At 39.4% G+C, this 21027-nt stretch overlaps 1 protein-coding gene across 2 annotated transcripts in view; it reads right to left on the bottom strand.

Moving 5' to 3' along the window:
• The window catches only part of LOC102790292 (netrin receptor UNC5D-like), a 204851-nt gene that overhangs the window by 13464 nt on the left and 170360 nt on the right, over positions 1-21027 (bottom strand). The window contains exons 7-15 of one of the 2 annotated variants that reach the window (XM_087843880.1): positions 20329-20493; positions 19987-20019; positions 16876-17061; positions 12232-12279; positions 11993-12142; positions 10895-11113; positions 10024-10108; positions 4123-4294; positions 1106-1336 (exon numbers count right to left, since the gene is read on the bottom strand). In XM_087843880.1, coding sequence (XP_087700006.1) covers positions 1106-1336; positions 4123-4294; positions 10024-10108; positions 10895-11113; positions 11993-12142; positions 12232-12279; positions 16876-17061; positions 19987-20019; positions 20329-20493 — 1289 coding nt within the window. The remainder of the gene's footprint in view (positions 1-1105; positions 1337-4122; positions 4295-10023; positions 10109-10894; positions 11114-11992; positions 12143-12231; positions 12280-16875; positions 17062-19986; positions 20020-20328; positions 20494-21027) is intronic. The other variant, XM_006796863.2, reaches the window with a different exon arrangement.

The following is a 21027-nucleotide window of genomic DNA, read 5'->3' as shown; positions in this document are numbered from 1 at the left end:
TTAGCTTTGCAGCATATTTTACATCTTACATAATCTATTCAGACTTCATTATACATCACAATTCTAAGGAAATAATATTGGTCAGCAGGCTAGCAGCATAACTCTGTGAATGTACATGTAGGTGTAGAGGTGAATTCTCCTGACTTGAACTTTTCCTGTAGTACTACCACTAACTTTACAAGGGAAATACTTTGAATTTGTTACTTTAGTTATAACTCTGCAGGTCACCATTAATCTGGTCAAAATTTTTGATTCTCCAACGCTCTGTTTAGCTAAATATTAGCATATTGGAATGATGACATCAGCCTTAAGCTAAATCACAGCCGCGTTGATGTTCAGCAGCCTTTATATGACTTCATGTGTACCACTGAGACAAGTTTGGCCATTTCAAACAAAACAGAGTTTGTCTTTTCTTTGTCTTTTCTTTTTTTGTGTGTGCTTCTCTTGATGTTGCATGAAGGGAAAATCATGAATCTATTTTGTTTTTGTGAAGTTAAGCAGTCTTATTACCATTTGAATGCAGTTCAATGAGTATGTCAATGAATAAGTGAATACGTCACAGGTCAAAGCCACTTCAGTACATACAACAGGAGGAAAATGAGTCAACCTTCAAAGGCACTTTAGCTTTTTTTTTTTTTTTTTTTTTAGCAATAAGTGAAGGCATCACTGTTCATTTTTGATGTTGTTTAGGCTGCCTTCAGATCAGTAACACATTCAGCCCTTTACTAGGTGGAACTGTCACTTTCAGTTCAGAACAAAACTAGCCTGCACCTGCACTGCACAGGAGCTTAATAACTCAGCAGCAGGCTGTTTACATCAGACTTATTAGATTGTTTCTGTCACTTTCACAGTCTTTAAATAGACAAAGAAGACAAAAATGGAGCATACTGTGTGTCTTTGTGGAGCATCCAATGGCGCTCTCAGCCACTAGTTAGTGGTGCTCCACTGATAAAATCAACTGAGTAATCAAGTGGCAAATGTAAGTATGTGAGTATGCTAGTATGAGTTGAGGTTTATTGATAAAATTATTAATGTAGGAAACACCTACATTCATATAATGACCAAGTATATTCCTGATCTTCATCATTTCTCTCTTCCCTCTTACCTGAAATGCATGGGGTGTGTCGTCCACACAGTAAACCCTGAGGGTGAAGCCCAGAGAGTTGCTGGCATCCGGACTACCAAACACAGCCAGCCTCAGACGCTTGCCTGCCTCCTGATTCAGCGGCTCCCCCACCAGAGCGTAGCGACCTGGATGCTCCAACAGCACATGGCACTTCTGGGCCTCCAGCAGACAGTAACAGGAGGTGCTCTCCTCGTCTACAGACATCACTTCCTTTGGTGGTAGGGACATAAAAGGAGACTAATTTAGGTCCAGGATTAAATGTAATATGCTTTTTCTTACTTTGGTTATATTATGCATATATGCACACATGATCCACTGCATTGGTGAATACTCATATTAAACACGGCCAGAGTTTCAAACACTGATATTTGCATATCTTCAAGTAAGCCCTGTGAGCCAAATGCTCTGGCTACAGAATGTTTGAACACTCCAAGTCACACAGGTTTTTTTGACTCTTGGCTCCGTATGATGTCAATGAGAGCAGATAGCTCTGGCTGTGAGTAGAAGCCTCACCCACCTGCTGCTCAAACCCTCTGTTTGCAAGGGGTAGTCAGTTGGAAAAAAGCTTGCTTAAAGGAAAAGTGGAGGGAGCTAAAACAGCTTGTTTCAGACAGAGGATTAACTGAGGGGCTGCAACGAGGCACAGTATAAGTTAAATAAGTTTATTTTAAGCTGTCAGTCATGCAGAGGAACTCTAGTAGAGTCCAAGGATAAAAATATGGAGGTGTTAAGTAAAACGACTTTAGTGGCTTAGTAGTTAAACATAAGAACACTGTAATATTGGAATTCTGTCATACTCGTGATTTTTGATGCATCCTGAGTGACACTGTTGTTGAAAACGGGTTTCAGGAGGTGAACATTTTTTTAATGTGTCTGTCCAGTACAGTCTCCTTTTTATTTTTTCTCTCTGTTGGCAGGCACCTGCCTTCAGCGACGCATCTTTCGATAGCTTAATTTTGAATAATGTGTCTGCTGACAAATTAAATCTATATAAATGTCACGAGGCCTGAAAGGACCCGGCTGGTAGCGCGTCACAGACCCCCAAGGTCAAGCAAAGGTCTTAGTAGCTCCAGGGCATAGTGCTCTTAAATTACTCTCTCTTACTTTCAGTAATGCATTTCACTTGTTAATATGAAGACACCACTTGACTCTGCATCACTGTGCTCAGCTGTGCTGCAATCATGCATGCTATATGTTTTTTAGTAGTGCTGACTGTAATGCACATAACTTCTTTACAAACCTGCTTTAAGTTTACAAACTAAAAGCTTAACCACATCCAGCCTGTATTGGCATGATTAAGGCAATAGTTGTAAGCTGACTGCTTGGACATTATCTTATTGGCCACCATGTAGAAAATAAAGACAAATAAAGACTTTGAATGGTCATGCAGTTAACCAACAATTCACGGGAGCCACCGATCAGCGTGTTTGCATTGCTGTTAGGCATTTTATTAAGACACTTTGCAGACAGTGACTTGGAATCTCTCCCTCGTACATAGACTTAAACAGGACCAGGAGCTGTGCAAAGCTGAATGACGGCCAAATGAATAATGACACATCTCACTAAACAGATGGGGATACAGTAACACTGACAAAACGGATTAGTGGGGCACAGTTGTATCCAACGGCCAATTGCTACTCATCTTGTGCTCAATTCTCCCTAAATCACCTTTGGAACATAACTGTGACCCACAGGTCCCCTCTGCATATGGCCTGGCTGAGGCATATAAAGCAATGTAGGGTAATTTAGTGTCCCATAGCTTCCTAAACCTGCCCCATTAGCGCTGGAGCAGACATGAAGGATCTCCATGACATAGCTCATCCCCGCCAGGCAGGCAGGGAAAATGATAGAGTCAAAATCTAGTGTACCAAAGTGCAGACTTTAATGGGAATGGCACTGAGAGGCAGACACAGTGAAATAGAAGCGGAGGTGGAAGAAGGAAAGAGAGAAAGAAAGAGTGGAAGAGGAACCTCCATCTCCCATTATATCACTAATTCCAGAGATTAGGTTTTGAGTAAGCATCCTGTCTGCGATAAAGGCCTCATTATTTCTCAGTGACAGAGATGGTCCACAGCTTTACATTCAAAGAATCTCTCTGCCGTTCTGCCAGAGCCTACCTCCCCCTTTCTGTCTGTTGAGTCCTTACTCTTGTTTTCTCTCCTCTCTGCTGGCATATAGCTCTCACCAGTGATAGGTCTTTTGATAGCTTCCTTTTGAGAAATGCGTGTGCTGACAAATTACATCTGTGTAAATGTCACGCAGAGTGAAAGGACCCGGCTGGTAGAGAGTGACAGACCCCCAAGGTCAAGCAAACTCGGTGGCTCCGGGGTCGCTCTGCCTCAATGAGGTTCTTAGAGGTTTTTGATGAGGTTAGTTAAACATTAAAAAGATCTTAGAAAAGATCTCCGATGTGTGTACTCTGCCAAGAAAACACAAGAAAATGAATAGAGGGTGTTTGGAGTGGAGGTGGATGTCTGAGTGTTCTTCTGTGAGTCTGTGAAGTAGCTCTATAGGGTGGAGTGGAAGGGCTTTTCAGAGGGGTTATTACACTGAAAGACCTAAATAAATGGAAAAAAAATTCCAAAAAGTAGCAATCACAAGAATAACACATTTAGAGCAGCAACGTCTTAAATCTTTTAAAAAGCACCTTTGCTGGTTTTTATCTGGTTTTGACCTCATGTTGAAGTATCTGTCTTACATCCAAAAGAAATGTCAGACCAAATGCAAATGACGCATGAGGTAGAGCTTGAAAGGCTAAATTTTATGCAGAATGACAAATCTAAGCTGGCAACCCTGAAATCAGCTCCTTGCCTGCATGACTACAGTTCAGGAAGAAAATTTTCATCAAAGTAGGTCGAAGCAGTTTATCTGATCCTATTGATATTCTGGGCACTAGCGAGAGATGTGTGCTTGTACTTGTTAGCATTCTGCACTTATGCCACAAGAGGAAATTCAAACATGTTAACTACAGGTGAAGGGTAACAGAATTTGCTCACCTCCCACTTGTTGTCTTGGATGTGTCTCTTTAGGCGGATGGTCCAATTATCAGCAGCAACTTCTGCACAATGGGCTATGGTCATGGCTATTGGATAGGAGAGGTCAAGGCCTGGTGGGCCGTATGTCACTGCAGGGCTCAAAAAGATCTCTGACCCATCGTCGGACACGGTACTGTAGAGGTAGAGAAACATATGATTAGAAAACATTTATGGTAAACTTCATGTTTGATCTGTGATCGTGTTAATGAAGCTGGATGGGTTTGTTACAAGTTTTTTAACAAAAACATGAATCACTGCTTCAACAAGCTTTCAGAGTGTGACCCTTGCCTATGAACAAAGTAAACTCAAATCCTTGGACACTCATAATGAATCAATTGCTGACTAGATGACACACAGACACACAGATAGAGGGAGATTAAAGCACCAAGACTAATGGACAGTGAGGCTGGGGAGGACAGGCTTTAGCACAGTGCGTGTAAGCTTTGTGGGTCGATGGAGCTTATGAAGCCTGCTCAGGCCAGTCCGGTGACAGATGAGCCAGGCCAAGCTGCTCTTGGCCAGGAGCCCAATCTTGGCTGGAAGCCCCGAAGACTGAGAGTAATCAATGGGACCACCATCAGTCATGCAGCTGCCCTGGGTGGACACCTCACATACACAGGACACGATATTGGTGCTGTTGTCACGGGCACAGCGTGGATATTTCTCAGGGTCATTAATACAGCTGCAGCAGGGAATGACCATGACAAGCCAACACAGATGCATTACTAATGTGTAAGGCGTGAATGGGGCACCACACATCTGTACAAATATGGAAAACACCAACACACACTGAAAGTACAATTTCTATGGATGGCGCCTCTCATGTAAACACATGAGCTACAATGGCCCTCGAGTGCAAAAGACTATGTCAAAAAAACAAAACAAAAAACACAACAGTGGAACAGAAAACACAAGATACATGTGACAAAATATGGGTGCCTGTCGGTGTATACCCCTCAGTCTTTTAGTAGATGCATGTATGGTATACGGCTGAAAATCCTTTGTGAATCTCAGAAAAGCTAACCTCTGATCTTCACCTTGAGGTCATCTGAGATTTTTAGTAGCTGCATCTATGGGATGAATTTGAAAGTCTTTTGTCGCCTTGTTCTTGAGATATTCACACACTTGGGTGTCCACACAGCCCACCAGCCTGCCCAGCGACAATACCTACAATTTTTTGGCCAAAGGGTAAAAAATTATTTTGTTTTTGAAATGCTGTTGAATTTTGTCAATTTTTTTTGGCGTTATTGTGTTTTGTGTATTGTGTGTAATGTAGTTTGCGATCTTAGCAGCAACCGACTCGTGTATAACTAAGCAAAAAGCTACGCCCAAATTATATTCTGATTGTGAGCAAATATTTTTACAAAGTCTTTTTTAGAAGCAGGTCTTGGCGCTTGGCAGGCTTCTTGAGGTATTTATTATTAGTGTAAATCACGCACATTTGCTTTTTTTTTTTTCTTTTTTTTTTTTCTACACCAGATGCCTTCCTGACACAACCCCAAGGGATCTCCTCCTGGGATCAAACCTGTGACTTTTTGCTTGTGAGGCAAATTTGTCAACGACTACACTAATATAAGTTGTCCCTCCAGACAGCATGTAAATGAACATGAATCATATCTGAGGCTTAATAAATTTTTATTCCCCCTGAAAGTTCCCACTCCCACTACTATCTCTGCTGTCGTATAAATCTGCTACATTAATTCAGGATCCTCTGAGTGTCATGGCCCCCCTCACACAGTGACTCTGACTTTTTGGAACATTTAACTGGCAGCGGCATTGCAAAGTTGAAGCTGACTTCTCATTTTTAAGTGTTAAGCGTATGCACTGTTAGCAAGTAAAGTTATAATGAGCATAATTTAAGCCACAGAAACAACAAGTAAATTTAGTTTTGACAGATTTAATTCAAAAAACAGCACCTGAGGTGGAAGAGGATTGTTTTTGTTTTGTTTCTTTTTTAGTTTTCCAGCCTGTCCAGCAAATTACCTGTAAGATAAACCTTTTTAGGTGACGCATGGTGTAAGACGGTGTGTGTATGTGCCTGCATGCAGACAGGGTATGATGTGTGGTTGAGACTGTTCACCTCCTGTTATATTAACAGTTTCTGGTGCAGTGTGATGTGTGAAGCTTTTTTCAACCCTCTCCATTATGCTGTTACCAATCAACACTAAAAAATTAAAGAGGTTATGATCTGCGGTCTAAAAATAAAATCACACATCGCAGTAGCACCTTGGCCTGCAGCTGCACTTTTGTGCTAATCAGCCCTTAGCTATGAGGAAACCAAGGTTACCTACTGCTGAGACTAATTACCTGGATTGCCTGCGAGCAAAGATTAAAGATGGTTATTTAGCAACTCTGATTGTTTACATGCGAACAAAGAAATATCTTTCCATGATGATGGTTGTGTGTATTTTAACAGTGGAGCCTTGTCTCATACTCACACTTCTTTTCTTTTGGTTTCAACAAAACAACATCCAGTGTAATGCAATCATCTTTTTTTTCTCAGGTCACACTTGCAAATCATATTTTCACAATTCCTTGTTAGTGTTTGACAGTCTTTCTTTCAAGCTGTCACAGCCGCATGGCGTTTGACGGAATTGCAGAAACAGAAGTGTCCTCATTAGCTGGAATTTTAGCTAAAGGAGGCACTCTGTGGAAAATACAAGCAAGTTGTTATCGGATCATGCAGATTATTTTTGTTATAGTCAGAAAAAGTATTTGTGGTAAAAATCTAAAATTAAAGCTATGCAATGGCTGCATGTATACCAAGTGTGCAGTGCTAGTGCAGTTTTACAAAATGTTTTTTTCCACATCTACTATAATATTCCTCACATCAGATGTTAAAGGTAGGAAACCAAGTGACAAGTCACAGGATAAGGAAAAGGATCTTAAAGTTTTATAGAAGAATATATAACAAAAGGCACTGCTGGAAGGAAGCAGGAAACTCCACGTTGAAGATTAGAAGAAGCAGGAACAAAGGTAAGTGACACAGTGATGTGACAAAAACACACAGACAAAACGCACAACATGGGAAAAGTGGTAACAAAGCACAGGTGAACTCAAGTAGGCACTAATGAGGGCGGAAAGAGATCTAAGGGAGGATGTGAAAATAATAAACCTAATGATTAAAAAATAAATGAAAATTAAATACAAGGACGTAATTTAGGCTAACAAACAAGATGAAGCAGAGAAAGAAAGGAAACCAGAGAAAAGTCAACCAGAATGTCGGTGTGTAGTAGCTCATCCAGCTCATCATCCATCGCAGTTCATAGGTTACTGCACTAAAAAAAAATGACAAATATGTCATGTCTGTGTGAAGGTAGGCAGGAATGGTGGACCCAAGAGCAGGACTCACAGAGGCAAAAGTGAAATAAAAATAAACAGCTTTATTGCAGGTTGCTGACCAAACAGAAGACCAACTATACTGGGGAAAAAATAAGCAAACCAGGTACCAGAACACACAGCAAACTGAGTGTGAGCAGACGTTAACAACACAACAGACAGCAAAGGAAAACACAGGGCTTATATACACTGGGGCGTAATCAGGGAATGGGAAACAGGAGGGAGACACAGCTGGGAGAAATTAGACTAACGAGACAGGGGAGAAGTAAAACTGAACACACTGACATCAGACTGGGACTATCAAAATCAAACAGGAATCACGAAACAAATCACAAAGACGCAGACTTGACACTGAGAGGCAGACTGAAAGAATATAACACATGGAACCCAGAGACGACAGAGACTTAAAGAAGAATTAACATCAAACTGAACTCATGACCAGAACCAAACTGAAACCTAGAATAAAAATAAGCAAAACAGCACATCTCAAGAATCAGAACATAAATCATAATCTAGAAAAACACCACAATATAAGAAACAGAAAATGCTGGGTCAAAATGACCCAGACAAAATATGACTCAGACCTCGACACAATCTTAGGCCTTTGATAAAAACCCTGTAGGTGACCATGGTTTGAAAGTTAGCCAGACTTGTACAATGACATCTTGCCAAGGCATCAAGTTCATCAGGATGTAAAATTAAGGTAACAACGGAAGCCATGACAAAGACTTCAAGATTTAAGGTAATGTGAATCTCCTTTAATATTTTGTGCAATGTAAGTGTATTAATGCCAGAAAATGTAAAAACTTATTTTTCTGACTCCCACTCTCATTAGAACAGTTTTCATCAGCTTTACCATAATTACTCATTGTCAGAATTACTCATTGTCTGAGTCAGTGTGAAAAATAAAAAGGTTAAAATCCTAAAATCCACATTTCCATCATGCATTAAAAATAGTAATGCATGATGGAAATGTGGATTTTAGGAAAGAAGGAAGAGGGAAGGATCATTAGGGTTGTCTGAGGGTGAGTTTTGTAGGTCGGGCAGGTTAGATACGCACTGGTAGATTGACTCAACCAAAAACAAGTGCCAATCAAATTTTAAAGTTTGCGTAGTCTGATATAACTGACACCACAGAGCAATAACTGCCTGCCTCGTAAATATGCTTGAAACTTTTGCAAGATGCAGAGTATCAGGTGCATTTTGTCCTTGGACAACTCACTGTCCCCTGCTGAGCTGAAGAAGATCACACACAAAACAACCTCGTGAAGCCCAGAGGATGGATGGCAGCTATCGCGAACACATGAAACTGAGCCCCAGCTGATCGATTCCTATTCTTTGCAGAGGAAAGCATCGTCTTATGTAGATGGCTAAGGTTTGAATGGGGAGAAAGCATCCAATTTCTCCCCTGGACTCTGTGGCTGTCAGAAGATAGGCTTTGAGTGACAGCTCAGTGGTGCACGGCTCCTGCAGCTTCTTAAGCGGCAGCCAGAGAAGTAAACAGCATCGGGCTTATCAGAGCAAAGCAGGAGCTTGGAGGGCAACAGTCTGGCTGAATTGGGGAGACTTAAGGCAGGGGAGTGTGCAACCAGTCTGCTAACTGAGCTCTGTGCCACAACCTATATGTGACCTTTGATATGCTTCCTCTCCCACGTGACCCCAGGCACTAAATGGGTGGGTGGAAGTAAGGTGAAAAGACAGCTGATATTTAGATATCCCCCCCTTGGACGTAGAAATCCAATTTCATCGAGAAGCACTGGTGGTTAGCGGTGTGGTTGGGGTGACAGCTAGCTAGCAGGACTTCACGCAGTCATACTGACATGTTGATACTGTCTGCTGTGAATCAAGAACATGTCCAAACACTGACATCTGGTTGTCAGATAGCGTCCAAAGCTCTGCTGCATGGAATCCAAAGGTATTACAGCCCTTTTGCACTGAGTTATTATCTATCAAGCCCTTTTTTTCCTCAAGTGATAGCTTTGCGAGAAATAAGAAAGTTACAGAAATAGATTTCTGCTTGCAGGTAATAGTCACCCAAATTCTGACACATGCCCATGACTCTATCTCTGTCTGCCTAATCAATATAACCCATCATCATGACTTCACTAAGTTCATCACTCTAACCAGTCAAAATGGAGAGAGATATTGTCACAGTTACGTTTGCAAACACAAAACGGTCTACTAGAATCACGGAGCGTATCTTCTTCTGCTATGACAGTTGCTTAAGGCAGTAATGCAATCTGTCTACACCTGCCAATGTATTTTGTGACACACCATGTCCTCCCCTGTAGTGTCTGTGAGATAAGCAAGGACCGCATGCTGTGTGGGAATATGTGCATGTGTACACTACATGTCACAGCGTAGCCTTCATAAGAAAGGTTTTGTGTTTGTGGCGCTCATTCGGCAAAGTGAGGAGGAGGAGGGGATGAGGTGGCAGGATGAGGGATGAGGAATGTGTTGTTGAAGGATTAAAAGAGAGCAGACTAGGAAGCATACAGCACCATCTCAGTGAGAGTCCCTCACCTGCTGTCCTCCTGGTTGATGCTCATGTACATCTCCCAGGTAGTGTCTTCTGCAATCCCCCCGTGAGGCACCAGCAGGCTGATACCTGCAGAGAAGGAGGCATGCTGATCAACAAACAAGCAGACATGCACACTTATGACACACACCTGCTCAGCTGTCAGGTCTGTTTAGTGAAGGTGACAGCCAGAGGGGTGACGGGCCCCAGAAAAAGGTCGCCAGAGCAAGTCCCCTTGTGATTCGATGCTGGCAGCGATCTCTTAGTCACAAGCATGCACAGAAGCAGGCATCACAGACATCCTTTCCTCTTAAACACAAAGACATATGCATAACATTCTACTGTATCATAAACAATTACTGCCAATCTAGCAGTACATAAAGCCCCTCAGGGGACACAATGATGAATGTAAGCCAAGAGAAAGAGCTGCCTGCATAATGCAATAGACTGAGCAGCACATTAAATACACTTGTTTATATTTTTTCGGCACGCATTAGGTGCTTTAAAATGTTCCTAAAATGCTTTAAAAAAGTAATTTATTTGAGGAAAACGTTTAGTATTTTTTGTGATCAAAAACGTTTTCCATACTTTGCAGGTAGGGACCGAATGGCTAAAAATGCTAGTGCTTTTTAACTTCATCATTTTGTAAATAATATTTCCATAATCATGTTGCCTACTCAGTATGTGACTTTTTTCCTCATTTTTGCTACCGATCAACTCTGACAAGGTTAAACAACTTAAAAAGTGCAAATGAGAACAACTTGTTTTTATAGTTTCTATCCTCTGTGAATGCTAGCTGAATTTGGAGGAACTGAAGTCGACACATGCTCTTCAGCAGGAAGATATTGAATGATAATTGCCTCATCGTACACTCACCTGTGTTGGGTACCACGAGCCTGCCTCCAGCATGGCCAAACACTGCAGTTGCTCTGTGCAGAGGCAGGCGGGGAGTCAGAGAGACGTGTGGACTGAAAAGGTTTTTGCCTCTTCTGCCCAGTGTTGTCCCCACTGCAACCCCTCTATAGTCTGGAGCCAGTCCCCTTGGAAATGTCTGAGGGTGGGACATGACGTGGTACTCTGCCCTTTCCGTCACCCCTGAGGATACAGTGAAAGCTCTGTGACATTAGAATTTGAGTAGCTTTAACACATTTTTTCAGGTCCAACAGTCAAACATCCAATAGTAGGAAAACATCCCTTTAAAGCTTGCTCTTGACTGCAAAACTAATCACTCTGAAACTGTTTACTAAACCCCTGCTCTAAACATTAACTGTCCAGCCAAAGCTTAGCAAAAACCCAACTAACAAGTCTCGAGAACCCTGTCACTGTCAAGCTTTTTGCCTCAAGGTAAAAAGTGTATGCCTGGGGCTGTAGTAATTGCAACACTCTGCACTTAAAAGAGTTTGGAGGGTGGAGTCTTTCATTTATCCGGAACAAACCCATAAAGACAAGAGCAATGGGGTTTAAATTGTGTGCCTATCTGCTGTAATGTAAGCTGGCACAGTCTTCTGATCATCATTAGCAAATTCTGATAGTATGTAGTCAAATGGAGATATGACTTTAATAAGAATATTTTTCTTTATAAAATCACACTAAGTACAATAAAAAGGCTCTTGTTTTTCTACATTTCTGACAATGACTGTATTAGACTAAGCATCTACTTTTTTATACACTTCTGTCTAAGTTAAGGACCAATTATTTCAAAGATCACCCTAATTTTGAATGCTAATCATGCCACCAAGGGAATAAAAGGCAGCAACCAGCACTAACAAACAACAACATGAAGTGTTGAATGTCTAGTTCGTGATGCACTGAAAGTTGACTTTCCTAGAGACTGCCTTAGGAAAAAACCGATCCAAAGTAAGATTATCTGCCCTAGTGCATCCACAGAGCCGTTCACTTCTCTGTGAGACTTGCCCTTTCAAAAGTAACTGAGTACCACAGACATGGACTTTCATAAGAGTTCTGTTTTCTAACCTTTAACCTTAAGATCAGGCAACGGGTCAAGGAGTGAGCGCTCAGCCATTAGCTCCTTGTCAATGGAGTCCTGAAAACACATGGGGCTGGTGTAGGTACGTGACACTGTCAGATCAGGTTGCATGGATGAATTAATAAGCAGAGGATTTGCTGAAACACACACAGAGAAAAAGCAAATGAATGTCAGCAATTACACATGAGAGCCCACATCATCAATAAAAAAACAAAAACAAAACAACCTGAAGAGTATGTCATCACAAATATGTTTTCTCTGTCCGTGGCTGTTGCTGTAATATAATGAAAAAAAGACATATCTTAGTGTGACTCACTTAGAAGTGACACTGTTATTGATTTTTTCTATTCATTTTCTACTGATAACCCAATTTACAGCTAGCTCCATAGGTTTGTGGACAACACCTCAGTGAATTTTGAATCAAACAATCAAGATGTGACTGAAGTGCAGACTGTGAGCTTTAATTGAAGCATCAACTGTTTAGTTAAGTAATTACAATTATTTCTTTTAATACATATACTCCATTTTGAAAGGCTAAAGTAATTAGACCAAAGTAATTAGATAATTGACTGACAAACCAGGTCAAGTAAGACCTGTCCCCTCAGTTTTTCTAAGACAGATTATGCAGATAATCATCTTAATTATGCAGAAGATGATTTCAAATGCTGAAATTATGTTTGGAACTTTCCAGATGAGGCCCCTAAAAGATTTTGATGTAAGGTTAAGGTTGTCATTAGGTTGAAAAAAAAAATAAATAAAATAAAATAAAAGAGAAGGGTAGCAATTTTTTTGGAATATTATTAAACACAACAAAAGGCCTCAAAAACACAGAAAACATTTAATGTGGATCGTAGAATTCTTTGAATGTTTAAGAAAAACATTGAATCAAATCAAGAAGATTACCAAGAATATTATAGAGGAACCAGGCATCATTGTCCAGTTAAACCAGTTAAAACCACTGGTTTACTCAAGAACAGGAAGGCCAAAATAAAGCCAAAATTAACTTGCACAAGAATGATGGGATTAGTAAAGTTTGGAAAAGGAAAGCAAGAGCTGGATGCAATTATGAAATGGGCATGTATACACATGCTTTAAAGCTACTGAAGACAAACCTGAAGTCAGAGAGACCACAAACAAGCAGCAAGTAAATAACTTATTCAGAAATTCTTAAATCTGCCCCTAAAAAACACCCACCATATTCTAATAGTTACACTAAAACTGACACTAAAACCGATGTATTCTAAGCTAAAACTAAACTGAAAACACTGATCTGACTCTACAATCTAACTGAAGAAAAGAATAAATAACAGAGATGTTCTCACACTGGTTACTTTTCAGTGCTGTACATAAACCGACTGATTAACACACATCACAGTGATATGGTACTGTGTAATATACCTGTATGTCCCAATATTTGGGATAAAGGAAGTATGTCTTATTCTTCTTATGTCTTTATAAGACATTAGAATATATTAGATACTTTAATAGCAATAACTGCTGCATCAAACAAAGCAGCATTTTTGATCAATACATGAGCAACAACAATAATACGATTTATCGGCTGTGTTAATGAGTTTACATAAAGGCCTGTGTGAGAAGAATTTCTGTGGACATTTGAATCAGTCAGTGTGACAAGTGATCCAGCTGTGCAGCATGTTGCTGATGTAACTAACACTGCTTAAATCTGACTCTAAAAGTACGGATTTCTCATATGACAGCTATGGCTCCTTCATTCTCACATCTTCTCTTCGCATCTCTCTCACTCTCAGATCCTCGCTGGGAGGAACTAAGAGGAGAAGAGATGAAAGTAAAGAAAGGCGTGCAGAGACAATGCCATAATGAACAGCACCCATTGACAGCTGCTTCAAGCAAGCATTAAATAAGACCTGAAGACACTGAGTACACAGTGTGCGTATCTCCTGATGAGCAAAGTACTGTAAATTGGCCAATAATTTTAATGGGTGAGCTGTTATTACAGTTACTCATAATGAAAAACGTGACTGCGAAAAAGTATTGAAATGAAATGATCGTGATGAAATGATAACTGCAGCAGCATACAGCGGGGCGCAACGTGCAAGGAGGGGAGGACATGCAGAATGTTATGGGGGCTTGGCTGTTTTAGCGCCTCTAACACAGTGAACAGGGACCAAGATTAAAGCTTTCCCTGCCTCCTGCTGTGTTATCAAAATGAACTTTATTATGCCCTGCTGAGGGCTGCCGCTGTGGCGACCCATAATGCCAGCCTTGCAAAAATATGCCTCAATCTGCCGAGTAAAACAGCACGCTACGGCGCTCTGATGTTTCTTCGTTTAGTAACACGGGACCGCAAACGCTCCATTGTGGTGCTCAGCAAAAAAAGAGATAGCGGTAATAAATTACATTTTTAATTTTGCAGACGTGAATTATTAATTGTGGTTTTGTAATAAAATACAATACCAAAAACTGAGACATTATCTGATAACTTTTCAACTTACTTTCAACTAACTTTTCAAGTTATGGTACTTAAGAGGAGGCCTGAGTAATGATAGATAAGAGTGAAATTATACATTTGTTTAGAGTGCACAATCTGCTTGTTACCATAAGTTTATTGCTTGCTGAATATGGATGTTTGCAATAAAGTAATAAATGCAATGCATCTTTTATAGGTTAAGCTGTAAGTTATTGGACATTTATTGCACTACAGCACAGACAGAAAAAAAGCTTGAGATGGCTAAAGCAAACAAACAGATAAACTCAGTTCTGGCCCGTAAAGCGTGTTAATAATTAATGCATATATATCGTACAAATAAATGTATTCATATTTCATAAAGATGAATAAATACATATACATAGAAAACTGTATGGCTTGCATAGATCTTTGGTGTTATTTACATAGAATTACCTCATTATGTAACTATTCTACTTGCTTTAGAGTAATTTTTTGCCTTTCTGTTGTTAGAATTTTGTCATAAAGCACTTTGCAGTATTTCTCTTACAAGGTGTACTAGAAACAACATTTTACATTATTTTTATTTGAACGAAAATAAATAATAAACTAATTCCTATTCCAGTTCATCACCATTGAACTTTTGGGTGTGTGTGTTCAGTTATAATAGCCAGCTAAAACGTTAGCAGCAGAGAAAAAAAAGGAAATCAAGGGTCATCATCAATAGTTGTGTCCTAAGCAGCTCTAAAGATGAGGTAAATACAACCTGAGATAAGCAACAATTCATGACATATTACACAGTGTCATTATTTGAACATTATTAACAAAAATTAAACACCCTTTCTGCTCCTATAGGAATTAAGAAGGTAAGGAACCACCCAGTGCTATTAATGAAAAGCATTTAGTTGACTGATAATCAGGAAGGGTGATCTCCATAAAAGCAGCAGTTTTGGAAGTTTTCTGCTCTACAGCTTTTAGGTGTTAATACACCTAAATGCTTCATTTAGGATAATAAATTGTTGCTGCCCATCAATCTGGTAGAAAGTTAAACAGTGAAAAAAGTTGAAAACAGACCGCCCAAAGAGCATGCAATGCTAATAGAAGCTACACATAACCCAAGAGCTATGTCTAAGACTCCACGGGGCTCAGTTAACATATCAAATGTTAAAATACGTGACATTGTAATTGGCTTGTTTAGAAATGTCGTGAGGAGAAATTGTCTTCTCTCACTGGAGATATTTGACCAGAATATACAGTGCTATATTTGATAAAACCAAACACCGCAAAATAGCACAAATACCTCACACCAACTGTCAAGAACGATAGTCAAACCAACTGAAATGCTGCAACAGGACCTTGAGAAAGCTGTGTATATACAAGTACCTCCAACAACTAAAAATAATGACATGGTGTAACATGTCATGTGTTGTTCATCAGAGGCTTTATCAACACAAATTTATAACCTGGTGAGGAACAGAGGACTCTGTATTATGTCCTAATATGTAAAATGTTAGAAATGAAAGAGGATGTACTTTCCTTTTTACATGATTGTATGCCTATGCCGTATTCTTTTTCTGTGTTTTGCTTTTATGTGTGTGTTAGAATGGCTATTAATGCCAAAGACAATGCCAACTCTCTGCACTACCAGGCAAAAATTGCAGCTTTAATTTTTAGGGCTTTCTTTGTGGTCTTTTAAACAGCCAAACTGAAATAAAAAAGACAATAAAAGCACATGCAAAATAAAAACATAAAAACAAGCTATTTTGACGCTCTGGTTTATAATATGATGCACTTTTAATTGCACATCCTATTTAACTGTTGTGCATGTTAGCTCCATCTGTGGCAGGGTGGGTGTAGAGCTGTCACAGAGATTTTGTCAGTTGTTATAAACTGCCTTTTTAAGATCTTACTGCAAAGTCCAACAAGCAATTTTTAAAAAATATCTTTACATGGAGATAAGGCTCTTCAAGAGCAAATAAACAGTGTTTACATATTGGAGTTTCTCTGAGTTTCCAATTGCATTGTGTACAATTTGTCTGTGCTTTTAAATGACAAGTTAAAGACTGTGCATATCTTGTGTAATTTTTAAATTCTTCTTTAAATAATCAAAGCTGCAATAGACTTCAACAAATTAACTTCTGTACACTGTTAAGCTAGTTCATATATTGTGCATACAGTGAAATGTCAAAACGCCAAAAAAGATTTCCAACACAACATGAATCCTCAATTTTTACAAGGAGCTTTATAAAGGATGCATATTTGGATTTAAAACCAAATTCAGTTGCCTTTTGCAGGAAAACCCCCAAATCCATCCATTCTTTGCCTTTTTTTGAAAATTTCACATTTCGATTTTTGTACAAAGTTCTCATTTGGATTCAGTGTTTTATGACACAATTTCGAGGGCAAATTGTCTCTGATATTTGAGAGCCACAGTTAATGACTCACCTTGACGAGAGGTCTTGAAGCTGAAGGACTGAAAGCCTCCGGTAAGGGCGGATGAGTCAATGACATCCACACCGTACTCACTCTGGCTCCTTCGGTAAAGAGTGACAGCGACGATGAGCAGTACAACTGTCACCACCCCTGCAGCCAGGCCTGAATACAGGGCAACGTCACTGCTGTTCTCCACACCTTGAAATGTCAGAATGAGTGAAAAAAACAAACAAACGTGACTTTGAATGTTCATATGAACACAATCAACTTTTTGGGATTTCCTTATCTGGATGATTGAGCATGCATCAAGACTTCTTATATTTGCTTTCGAAGTCTCTGTGGTTAATTAGGATGCTTGGAGACATTCTCTCCCAAAATAAACTGGAAATCTGTGTTGCTTAGTAGTGCTTTTATGGAAGTCTCTTAAACCGGGGAAGTCTACCTTGGTTTCATGCTACTTTAGTGCATTTTTTATTTTCTGTTCTTTCCATGATGCACAGCTTCATTGTTCCTTTTCTCAGTGTTAAAGTTACTAATGAGGAACCTTGGAAGGAAGGCGATTATAATCAACCCAGCACCTGACTGTCATTTCAAACACTGCTTGGCTCTGGTGTTGGAGGCGCTCTGTGTTCCACTGGGATAATGTGACAAAACCAATTCATTAAATTAGCTCATCGGCAGCGATTATGCTCTATCTGGTCCCACCAGTATTGCGGCGTCCAACTCCACAAAGCAAACGAATGAGTGGGGAAATAAAGAAGCTGCTAGCTTGTTCTTGAAAGATAATGAGATCTGCACTAAAACAGGACATGCTGAGAAATCCTCTAAGTAGCCTGAAGCTCAAATCAGGAGAAATTGACAAAATATGCAAAGCGGTATTAACAGCTACAGTAGCAGGTTAATTGAGGGCTTGGGAAGTTTTTGGCAGCCTGGTCGCATTCTTTTCCCCATTCCTGACAAACAAGAAGACATAACTATGTGAAAGGACAAGTCAGGAAAACATGGGCAAATTGATTTTTCTCTGTGCAAGCTACGCAGTAGCATTTCCCTACACAGCAATAATGCATAAAGCAGTGGATTTACAGTGGTTAACCGCAAAGAGCTCAAACTGAAACATAATGCCCGATATAATCAAAAATAAGTAGAAGGGTACAGCATCATTAATGTAGGAGTGAAACTGAGATAATAATGGCAATAAAAGCTGGGACATTTGATACAGCTTGTGTTATTTTTACAGAGACTTGGTAACAATCCAAGTCAAACAACATACAGCATGTGGAAACGGATGCAGAGTGTAAAGAAAACAGCAAGTCACAATGCACTTTCTTTAAATATTTCAGGAAATGAGATAAGAAGCATCAATGACAAATGTTTGGTCGGGTAAACAAACGGCTAAGCCAAACAACCTTTAGAAATGAATTTAATTTGTTAATATTAATCATCATTATTCATTCACGTGTCATTTGATGTGCTGTCTGTCTGTTTGTCAAAACATATGTATTTAAATAAGCTAATTCACAGTGAGTCATACAGCGTTATTCTCTATGGCCACACCTGTGATTTACCACTTGGCAGCTTATTGTTCCTATTTCAGGGCAATTCTCTCTCTGAGGGCAACATTAGTAATTTGTTAAGCTTAACCAGTGCGAGAACCAAATGGCTGCTGATGAGCGTGCTGTTTTCTTGTAACTACCCTTGTCAGCTAGAGAATTTCTGTCACTCCAACAGTGGGATTATGCAGCCAGAGCCAGTCTCTTCCTATAAATGCCATTAATGACATTGCACCAGTTTGCTGCTATCAGCCCAGAGGGTGTTTACAAGACAAAACTCAATTAGGTGTGAATGGAACTAACCTCTGAAAATAACTTATTATACCTGCATTTAACAAAAAAAGCCTAAATTATACTTTAGTTTTAGAAAACATATTGGGCTTCGTAATACCCATCAGTACATGTAATCAGTACATTAAAATTACATGTAAAACTGAGTAAACATATAGAATAATTACTGTAATAGCAATGCAATGGAAATGATATTAATAATGTTCCATAATCAGCAGTGTTATAATTGATATTCATCTATGCTATTGGTTTAAGTATGAACAATTGGCGTCTCAGAGATACTCACAATGTTTCCTGCATGAATGGCAGCAATAATGTGGCAGGTCTTACCCATAACTCACTGTATTTTAATCTAAACTATAATTTGCCTTCTACCTAACACATTAGTATTGGTGCTTTAACTTAAACAAACAGTTAAAACAAAACTGAAAACTGAGTGAAACATCAGTTTTAACCTTATAATAGACATTCAAATGATATTTAAAGGTACACTGCATATAATGGTCGGAAAATGTTTTTATAAACAAACTCTTAACCAATTTGTAAACAAACAACCACTTTGCTTACTGGTAATCATATATGTGTTGGTGTAAAATAAAGATGTGGTTATTTTTCTTTTTTTTAAATAAATCTTTCCATTTTTTCTAAACTTCCACTTTTATTTAAAACAAAATAATTGGGAGTGTAGATTTTTTTGCTACCTCGTGAAGCTCTACCCATCTATCCTTCAAGCTCTTGCTTTCAGTTTTCCTCTGTAATACCCAATCATATTTACATTTTGCCAATTAACCTAATTAGTTGAAAATTTGTCTCTTCATTGTTCAGCTCACTTTTCCAGCCTTTTGTTAGCCTCAATTTAAACATTTGATATGTGCATATAAAATTTGAAAACCATTGTATTGTGTGTTCATTTACATTTTACACGGCTTCAAAACTTTTTGGTTAAAGTGAGGATGCTGTCTGGGTAGAGCAGACAGATAATTAGGATGTTGGACTTGCTAATGTAAATTCAGCAATTCTTATTATTGTAGTATATCTGGACTTTGTGTCAGGGAGGTTCAGGTTAAAGGGTGTTTAAAAATGCTTAGTTTGAGTTGTTATATACTCCTCTGTTGGGTTTTGTTTACAAAAGTTCAGAGTTGCAAAATGTGTGAAAAAAACTTTTGGTCACACCTTTTTCTAATCCCAATCCCTAATCTAACAATCTTCCAGGTCACGGCTGGAGAGAGTGATATCTTTTAAATAAAACATCAGAAAGGAATGAAACTAAACAGAAGCTCACCTTGTGGCTTGGCATCATGCAGCAACTTCCGATCTGCAGAAACACACAATATCATTTAAGCGTTAGCTGATTCAATCACTGCCTGCGTGCAAATCCACGCTGGTGCACACTGTGTGTGATGTATGTGAAACAAAGTGTTTGAATAATGAAGACGGATGAGGGCGTTGCTAATGAGCATGATTATCATGACGATCATGATCTAGCCTACACTGCCAAAAATTATGAACAGTAAGTCTATGATGACACAGTCAATGAACACAATGGGACTGACAGTAATGGTGCTAAATCACTATATCTTTTTCTCCTTTTTAACCAGTGAAGTGTGGAGCTGATGTTACCCACTCTGTGTACAGAGGCCGCCTGTGCAGTTTTCTGTAGCCACTGCCACCCCGTCACACAGTCGCCCCCCATGCTTGGGCTCCGGAGCAGTACACTCTCTGCTGCGCTGCCTCTCGCAGTCCGAACTACACGTTGACCACTCACTCCACTCTCCCCAGCCGCCATCCACTGCAGGGGCAAACACAAAGATAGAGCCATTGAATGTGAATACATGCACACGTTACTGTATAAAGAAATGCAAGTGAAACACAACAGGAACTAAAAAATGCATGCTACTCATACTCCAGGTTTAAGTGTATTTTTTAATAGCTCTGTGGAACTTTACAGCAAAACACTTTCAAGGTAACAGTTGCACAACTAAAAATAATGTCCCACTTAAAGTGTCAAAAACATGTACAAAGCTGGTGTTTCTGATCTGGAGCATAAAGAGACTCCATCAATTCGCCTTTCTAAAAGATCCCCTCTTCCTGCTAATCTGAAAGCAAAGGCAACCTGTTTATGTTCAAACCCAGATGCAGAGAAAGAATCTGTCAGAAGGAGACATTTGGCAAAGAGGAGATAATGTTTGGAGGAGTGCACTGTACTCGACTGATAATTTTTTTTTAAAACTTAAACCTGATGAGCGTTTTTCTTTATACTCCACTGTGGTTGAAATCATAAATTTGGGCTTGCCTATAAAAGAAAAAAAAAACACACGGGTAG

Source organism: Neolamprologus brichardi, chromosome 7 (assembly GCF_056152115.1).
Source record: "Neolamprologus brichardi isolate AB-2024 chromosome 7, ASM5615211v1, whole genome shotgun sequence".
In the NCBI taxonomy this organism is placed as follows: domain Eukaryota; kingdom Metazoa; phylum Chordata; class Actinopteri; order Cichliformes; family Cichlidae; genus Neolamprologus; species Neolamprologus brichardi.
Note: the sequence above shows the minus strand (reverse complement) of the source record. Positions and strands in the feature narration are given on the sequence as shown.